The following is a 9,539-nucleotide window of genomic DNA, read 5'->3' on the forward strand; positions in this document are numbered from 1 at the left end:
TATATATATATATATATATATATATATATATATATATATATATATAGCCTCACCCGACAGATACACATGCACAATCCCTACTGTCATATCCTCTGTCTCCAGGGAGACGAGCTCGCTGTCATGGTACACTTCCCACAAATGGATTTTTAACCCAGCGCCTCCTGGGGGATATTTGAGAAAAGGTTTTAAGTGATTTAAAACGAATAATTATGAGGCCTACTTCCCTGCAAAGTCCATTTTTATTCATGGTTGCTTACTCTCTGGAGCTGAAGTCTTCGGGTGGCTGGGCTGCACCCTTCCCTCCCCGCTGGTCCGAGGGAGGGAGCTGCAGTGCGGCTGTCTCTTCTTCTTAGGCCGGAGAGAAGTTGATGCCTGCCTCTGCTGGCTCTGATGCACCTCGATCGGATGTGTCGCCAGCCATGCAGGAAGTCTGGGTCACAGTGACCACACACAGCACACCTGTTCATAAGTAGCCGCATCCAATATGGCATCAATACCACCTCAAGTGGAAAAGCCAGCATTCTCTTTAATCCAATCGCCCAAGCCAAAAGCACTGTCTCCCTCTTTCCCTTCTTTCTGTTTTTCTTTTTTCTCTTCTTGTTTCCATCTCTTTTTCTGTCCAGTCACCAGCCTCACACCCACCCTTACTCTCTGCGCCTCCATCATATTCATATAGCTCTTTTGTTATCTGTATGTGTCTTTAATCAGGCATGAAAATAGTTGGAATATATCATATTTTTGCAAACACTGCAAAATAATCCTAATGGTTCTCCTCTATTAATAATGTATTGGAGCTGATTTCATTTGCCTTTATAATTAGGCCAGGTAATGAATCTCAGCAGGGACGACTGTGAAACCATTAACAAAACTCACAAATAGGTGGGGGTTGGGGGGGAGTAGTGGAGGTAGATATGCCACATCCTTGCAAGGAGATTTTTTCCTGTTCGTAGGTTTTGTGCTTTTCTAATTTATCTTTAGGTGAGCACTCTGCTGACTGACACTCTAATTAGATTAGCATGCTCTTTGGGCATATTAGGAGAAATGCGTTGCATCTTAAACTAGCGGGTGGAGCAGTCTGTCAAATGAAGAGAATAGGTGTTTATGCATGAGTGACAGTGCGTTTTGATAGAATTTCTGAGTGGGTGACGGTGTGCGTGTGTGTGTGCGTGTGTGTTTGTGTGCGTGTGGTTGTTTTTGTTTATCGGCGAGCGGGTATTTATTTGCGTGTGTTTATTAACGGCAGGTTCAGTACCTGGCCCTGCCCATCTGCTCGCCTCGCCAAACTGGTGACATCATAGAAACTCAATGATACGCCTGTTCCTCATAGCGGCTGCCATCACAGCTGTTACCGTAGCAATGGGAAGACCTCACTCCCCCCCCCCCCCACCCACCCCCCCCCGCACAACCACACACAACCCCCCCCCCCCCCGCCCACACCCCCGCTCTCTCTCGCACACACACACACACACACATTCAAGCTTTTCCTTTGCTAACTGCAGAGCCAGTTTTCTGACCATCCCGACTGACGGACATTAGGGTTGTCAAAATGTTGATCGTAACAACTGTTGTGATGGTCGTTCGGGGTTTTAAATCCATTGGCATGAAATGGTGTGTGAAATGGACATTAAAGTGTTGGATTGCCACTGATTTCTCAAGGTCAGGTGCCCATCCCTCTGTGACACTCGACTATTGTGTTGGCAGCAGAGTCATCCCAAGGCGACGCAGTCATTTCATTGCTGCTTTGCAATTCTCGGGAGGAGGTAGAACAACCTCAGAGCCAAATATTAAAACTCTTCTCTGTTTGGTAGACTGAAAATTGGGAGATAAAAAGCAGAGCTCTGTGAAACCTTTCTGGATAGCATCAGCATATCACTCATTTCTATTTTTTCTATTTCAGAAAGAGGTTATGAAACAACTTGACTTTGGTCCCATGGCTTTGACCCAGAACCTGAGGTTTATAATGTTTAGGTAATATCTGAATGTTGCTTTTCCATAGAGGAAACCAAAGTGCAACAACACACATCTACAGTAAGAAGGTCTACACTTAGACACAATATTTTCCAGAAACACACATTTACAATAATAAAATTGCGTTAGCACAGTCAACCAGCCAAAGTGAAGTGAACCATTTCCTCACATAAGAGCTATCTGTCCTTTAGCTTCCATAGAAGGCATCTGATGCAAGGTGCAGTCTGGATTTTGTGCCAAATCGTGCCGGTGTGTTTGAGGCATCCAGAGAACCCTGGGATACCTGCTTTTTGGGCTATTTTGTCCACAAGGTTGTTTCCTTCCAGATGGCTGGTCATCCTCTGACGCAATGGGGTGGATTCGGCTGATATTCGTGGATTCCTTCTCTTTCGGAATCAGGACTCCTCCTACTCTGTTTTATGCTTTGGGTATGATTCCCTTCTCCCAAGCCACACTTTTTAGTCTGCACTGGAAGCAAAAAACATCAGGAGGACTCTTGTATAGTCGATATGTAACTGCCTGTTCCACTTCCCTCCACTTTGAAGGATTGACGTCTATCTGGTGTGTTCGTTTGGTGGGATATCCGATGAGCTGTTTGCACTGGCCTCTATCATACACATGGATTCTTTACAGATACTCGTCAAGCTCTGGCCTTGATGACTTCAGGTTTCCTCCCTTTTCTTTGGGGAAAATTGATTTCATTATCTCGTAGTGGTCCTTGAAGAAAAAGAAAAAAGAAAGTCTGGAAAGACCTCTGTCTCCATAAATGTCCTTCATCAGGGGTGCTGATGTCCTGGGAACTATGCTGAGACTCTGTTCGATTGACTTCCTTCAACTGACTTGATTGACTATTCAAGGCAGTCACTGGAGGATGCTTTCAAATATAGGTGATGTTAGAATCCGAAGTGCCACCTCTTAAATTGTCATGCTCCCAGTGGTGATGGTAGGCTCACTGATCTGCGCTACTCCAGTGTTGAGAAAGGCGTTCTGGCGTTACAGAACCACCGCCCTCTACATCTGCCTATCCTTTATTGGGAGACAAAATGGGGTCTTTCATCCCCAGCCAGAGCCAATGACTACTCTGCTCTGCTACCCCTGATATTTCTTTGATGACATGGCAAAGGGCTTGTCCGCTCATCCCCAGGTCCCTCATCCGTCTTACATTTGATGTTGACAGGAATCTCCAACATCCAACTTCTTCTGGGCAGTTCTTTGGTCTTTGCTCTCCAACCCCGGTGTTCTGCCTCCGCTGCAAGCGCTGCATCGCAGTTTCTTTCTTGGGAGGATTTCTGCACAGCATCCTCCCAAGGGACTACGAACTCCACAAAATATACAGTTCAGTTTCAGCAGTTAAGTTTTATTTTTTGTTTTCCTGGAAAAAATAGGGTTATAAAAAAACCACAACAAATTATTATTTTAAACATCTGTATCGGCTCTGAATTTCACAATCAGTGCATCCCTAGAATCCATTCAGCTTTTTAAATAATAAAACCTAATAATAAATGATATAATAATAATAAATGTCCCTATGGATACAGTTAATGACAGTTAATATATCAGTTAATATATATTTGGAGATGTCTTTTTCTCACTGATCAAAACGGAGTTATGACTCACAAATGCATTTACAGAATCTTATGGATTCTCTGTTAAAGCGGGTCGCCGTTCATTGTTTAAAGTGACACCTGAGGAGTTTTACAGATGCCTCTTTAATGTCTCTGCATGCAGTTTGAATCTGATAGACGGTAAGCTTGGCCTAGTTTAGCTCAACTCATGAATGTGTGTGGGTTCAGAGACAGTGACTAATGCTGAGGGTTTAATACTTCGTAATGTGAGCCTACGGTTCACAAATCAAGGACAGAACAAACAATATCCCCACGATTACATAATCATCAGAAATACTCTATACTACTGTATTCAGCCATTCTGTTACACCATAAACTACACTCAAATATTCGAAATAGCTTGATTAGTGAAACTAGTAACTTTAGCAATATGTGAGTTGACAAAGTCTAGTTTATTTTTGGATATGCAGCCATCTTTGGAAAACTTTAAAGCACCTGTAATTAATATTTGATACAAAAACAATGGATCACATGACTACTTGTGTGTGAAAAGGGTCGCTAGTGGTGATGAATCCACAGAGAAGTAACACTGGACTCTGCATTCTCACTCACCAGTATGTTGCTTTACAGCTTTTTTCAGCACATTTTTTTGATTTTTCATTTGCAACTTCACTGTTTTTCTTCATTCTCATGGCTCTCATTGCATCTTTTTTTGCCACAGCAGGCAGGTTTTAAGAGCCTAAAATTGACCTGTGAACATAGAGCTTTTAGTCTCAACAGAGACAGATATTTCTCTCAGGGGTTGGTGGAGACCAAACACAATGGAGAGTAAATTGTTGACTATTATTCATCAGGTGGCCAGAAACACAACTCCAAATGAGAGCTTATGTTGCTCTGTGTTTGCTTATATTGACCTTATAAATTTGATTATGTCGCAGTGTTGTGTTCACAGCTTGTTTCTGCTGCCGTCAAGTGGCCAGAAAATTATTTATTGCAGGCTGAAAGATGCATTTCTCTATCTTCACACAGAGATGCCTTTGATCCAATAAATATTTAGTAATTAAGCTAAAGTTGGATAATTCCACCCTTCAACATACTATTCCTCCAAACTACACAAAGAGATATACAAATGGCATCAACTAGTATTTTTTAGTCTCAGTAAATTGGCAGATTTTTTGAAATGATTCCAATTCTGCTAATTTTACTAAATGGAAAATTGTTTCTGGACAGCATCATTTTCAAACTGATTACAAGATCAACAATATGTTATCAGCTACATTATCATCAATCAGTTGTTCACCCACTCATCTCTCGTCATACTGGCTACAGATGATGACCGCTGTTGCTTAGCTGAAAGAGGGTTGACATGAAGTGCAACACGTTGGACCAGAGACACAAGATTGGATGAAAGAAAGAACAGAGATTGTGGAGATCGCAGGAAGACCTGTACTTTCCATCAGATTGTGATGTGGCAGCTGCTGTACGTTTGAAATGCATTAGTGCTAATAGCGGTGCCATTAGGGGAGAGAGAGGCACTCTGTTGATGGGTTGCCATGATCAAACCAGGGAGAGGGGGTGACAAAGAGAGGCACGGAGGGAGAGAGAGGTGTAAGTGAGAAAGCAAGTGACTGAGGGAAGAAGGCATAAGAGACGGAGAAAACGGGAAACAGAGATGGAACCATCTTCCAGGCCATTTACTGCAATCATCACTCTCTAATCAATCAAGCCTTTCATCATAGGACAACACAATCTCTCCTTTTCTTTCTCTTCTTCTCCCTCTGCCTCTTTCTCTCTTCATCTCCACTCAGCCACTCATATATAACAGTAGTATTCATGTGACCTCTTTCTTGCTCCTCACACATGTATGTACATTTTATACATTTTGTAATACCTAAAATATTATTCACATGGTACATAGTGTGCAGTACACGGTGTTTCACTGCTAACTGCCTTTAATTTACTCATTCATATTCTGCCAATTTTTTTGAATTATATACTGTTAATTCTTCAGTGGGCATTGATTGCAGACATTTAACATTACAGCCGCATTCACTGCACTTAAGTCCCAATAGGTTCCCTCAAAGGTGTAACATGACCTGAAAGTGCTAGAGGTACTAGCTAGAGTTGCAAGGGTTTGTTCACTTGACCAAGTTCGGCTCCTTTCATAATGCCTCTATTTGAGATAATTGGCGCTTCAGAGGAAATGAGTGAGAATCATTGTGGCGACTCTCAGCCCAGCCCTCGAAGCTACCAGCTCCATTAGCCACAGAATACATTAGTCTTATGAGGGCTGCCTTTGACAGATTTGAATTCAGATTCTGGTGAAATAGACAGAAAAGAAGAGGTTTTGTTTCATCTCGCTCTACTCTCAACATCTTCATTTTTTTTTTTACATAATTCCTCCTTTTTTTGTCATTTGGAAAAGTTGCTAAAGTCCTGTTTTCATGTCTCACTGGGTTCACTAAAACAGATGGCAGTTGACCATTGGTCCAAGCAAATGCATTTTAGTATTTGTCAGCAAATCTTTTCCTGCTGAATTGGGACATTTTGTCTTCCCCCTACTGTCATTAGTTGAACTGAACCAAATGGATGAATACAGGCGTAATTGGCAAGGTAGTGGTGTTTAATCTGCAGGTGATTCATATTGGTTTAGCGTTGTTGTTTTTTTGCACTGACCATCATGTTCATCACTGACCATGTTCTGTATGACCTGAACTGAATATCTGTCCCTCATTTTTAAAGCAGAAATAAAAATACAATTGATTTTGCCAACCATCGTGTGTCAGCACGACAGCTACCAAAACTGAAAAGGATCTACACAGCGTCGGTACAGCGAGGTTGGAAATATAGCATTATGTGAGACCTTTTAAAAAAAATAAACAGTGCTTATTTCAAACACGGAGCAGAGCCATGCGGTATAATCACAAATAAACTGCATCTGTTTTCATTGTGAGCAGTTTTTTTTCCTCTTCCTTATGGCTGCGCTGAGACAGACTGCTTACAGCCTGCCGAGCACGTAATGGAACTCATAAACAGTGTTATCACTGAATCCTGAGCCATGGAGCGGACTTCCATCTGCTCGCCACTGGAAGGGAAAGAAATGAGGAGAAAAATTCCTACAGTATACATTTAGCAGAGTTTCCTCCCTATCAAATGTATCTGATGCCTCAGAAACTGGATCGAGCTCTATACTCAATACTGAAACGCATCTGTAAAGGAGGCTAACACAAAAATGAGAAGGCTATGAGTCTGTGTGGATCAAGCATGATTTGATCAATTGATTGATTAGTATTATGTCAATACAGACTTTACTTTAAACTGGACTGCAGCTTCTCCCTCCTCCTGAGCTCTCCTCTCCGGGTGCCTCCTCTTACTTTCTATCGACTGCTGCTCTGCTCACAGCTATGATGAGGCTTTTGGTTGCTGTGGTGACCCAGTAGTTTAGTAATTTCAGCTTCTTGATTGCAGACCATTGTAATTTGCTTAAGTCGTGCTCTCGAAGGTAGAAATGTCCGCGTGTCGGTTTTATTTATTTTTTCTTACCTTCTCCAGCTCTTTTTTTTCTCTACCGCTCCTTCTGTTTCTCCACATCTCACGCCTAATGCTCTCTGCTGCTTCAAGGGAGGCCTCTTGAAAACTCACGCTGCTCTACTTTCGAGTAGGGGGAGATTGGCAAAGTCTAAAATGACTCAGAATGGAAGAATCACCGAAGTACGGGGGCAGGTAATGAGAAACGCTAAGATAAAAAGAGCGCGCAGAAGAAGAAAAGTTCAGGTGTGTCAGTAAGCCTTCAATCAGCAGCAGATTGGCCATCTGTGATGCAGCATGCTAGCCAGGAGGGTTGAGAGAGTGGCCTCCGTGTCTAAATCCCACCGATCGATCCCCCTGCCTCACAGGAGATGGGAATCAATAGTGGGAGAAATCCAGTGAACCTCGATTTTCCCCCTTCAACACATGGCCAACACCCATGAAATGTTATTTTTAAGGCCCTTCTGGTCAAAGCAGAAAATGGACTGATTTGTTTATCGTATTGTATTTATTGTTTACTGTATTTCAATAAATTCTCATGTAGACATTGACACATATTGTCTTAAAGCTGATAGCCTAAATCATTGAGTGATACATTGATTTGTTTATTTACAGAAAATGAATCATTTAAACATTAGCTTTGGCCAGGTTGTGCCTTTTGTTAGAGTTCACAGTAGATATTAGGGGAGAGAAAGAGATGGGCAATGACGTGACAACAACAATAGCAGTGGTTCCCAGCTTGAGGGCAGATAATGTGGTTCATGGCCTGTGCCTTAAACCCCCTTTTCACTATTATCAGAAATCTAATGTAACACTTTGTCATCTATCTAGGTCCAATTAATAGTGATGTCTGCAGAATTAAAAACGTTATATTCCATGTCCGAGGCTTATTTGTGTTCCAGCCTACCAAGGTGTTCCAGGAAAGAAATGCGTGTGAGCGGGCAGGTCTTGATTTTGTGAGTGGTGACAGGCTGGTTTTGCTGTAGCGGAGGGGAGATGTCTGCTCTGGTTATAGTGTTTACTCCGTCTATTCTGTCCCTGTTGTCCTTGGTGCCTGTCCGCAGATATGTTAAAGCAGGCTTCCCTTTGTCATTTGAATGTTGAAATCACTGTGAGGGACAGCAAGGCATCTGATGGAAATGATTACGGGGTCGAAAATAACAGGTTTCCTTTGGTCGGCGTTGATTGTTGATTGGCCACTCTCAGCCAGCATGTAAAGAGGGGGTGGGGACTTCTCAGGACTCTATGGACTTGCAGTGGTAGAATTGTTGAAAAGCATCAGTGAAATGAAAAGCTGTATTCAACCCTCTGGAAACATTTCACACATGTACGTGGAGCTCCAGTGTCATACCAGGCGGCAGTGTGATTGGACAGGGACTGAGTACCAGTTTGTTTGTGATCGGTCACCCCGGCTACAGATGCTGTAAAAATGTTAGACGTGGATAATTGCATTTGCTTTATCAAATCTCTCTGGAATCCAATGATAGCGTTAATATTGCCATCGCCTGTTTATCTTATTTGTCTTTATTTGGTGTTACAGCACCTCTTTTCTGCTTCCCCTCCGTTGATCAGATTGGGGGCTTGTTTGGGAGGTGTTGGCATGCGTGTGTCGTGTTGGATAGGCTTTTTATCTGGCACTGTGTCCATGCAGTGTGGTGATGCTATCAGCGTTTAAACCTGCTCCTCAATGGAGCCCTGTCAGCCAACAATGGAGAGCAGCATTACCCAGAGTGCAGCAAGACAAAGCCTTCTTTCGCTATCGGAGGATTGGAATATTCACAGACTGATACAACTGCTTTTACCAAGGGGAAGTGTCAGACTCTGAAAGAAGGAGTGAGACAAAAAGGGAGGGAGGAAGGAAAAGAAGAGAAATACAGGATTATCTGACCTGCAGGATGTTTACAGAGACATTTAGAGAGCAGAAATTACAAATTCATGGGTGAAATTGGGGGCATGAAATGTAACCATGGAATACGCAACCTTAATATTTCTTTCAATTATGTTTCTCTCTTAATTGTCCTGCCTTTTTCTCTGCTCCTTTACGCCCTCTTCTATCTCTTGGGTTGCTGCCCATCTTTGTGAGTCTTTGAAGTGAGTGTGCAGTGAAGAGGCACAACGCCCTGTCTGATGAGTACAGCAAGACATTGATGAGATGTGCATGGAGAATGTCATTTACTTTGCTGAATTTGCCCTGTGTATTGGGGCTTTAATCTGGGGGCACATTTGTTTATTGGCATACAAATGAACATCTGCATGGAGCTATGCTTGGACGCAATGGTCTCAGCAGCTCCCTAATCGCTTGAAAGCCTGGAGATGCAGAGCATGCCAATAAGAGAGAGAGAGAGAGAGGGAGGCAGCTGCGCCCAAGGCCTCCGTCATGCACTCCTTTATCTGAGTTTCACTCTAGCTCAATAGCTCTCTCACTCTCTCACTCTCTCTCTCTCTCTCTCTCTCTCTCTCTCTCTCTCTCTCTCTCTC

At 42.8% G+C, this 9,539-nt stretch overlaps 1 protein-coding gene across 4 annotated transcripts in view; it reads left to right on the forward strand.

Annotated features, from left to right (window-relative positions):
- cacna2d2a (calcium channel, voltage-dependent, alpha 2/delta subunit 2a) overlaps nt 1–9,539 on the forward strand; it is a 141,687-nt gene that overhangs the window by 72,255 nt on the left and 59,893 nt on the right. Inside the window, exon 1 of one of the 4 annotated variants that reach the window (XM_031843985.1) lies at nt 1,443–3,317. The exons of the other annotated variants lie outside the window; for them this stretch is intronic. Coding sequence (XP_031699845.1) covers nt 3,078–3,317 — 240 coding nt within the window. The 5' untranslated portion in view covers nt 1,443–3,077. Of the gene's footprint in view, nt 1–1,442; nt 3,318–9,539 lie in introns of those variants that run through there. 4 annotated transcript variants of the gene reach the window in all.

Source organism: Anarrhichthys ocellatus, unplaced genomic scaffold, assembly GCF_004355925.1.
Source record: "Anarrhichthys ocellatus isolate YVR2014 unplaced genomic scaffold, GSC_Weel_1.0 scaffold1, whole genome shotgun sequence".
NCBI lineage: Eukaryota > Metazoa > Chordata > Actinopteri > Perciformes > Anarhichadidae > Anarrhichthys > Anarrhichthys ocellatus.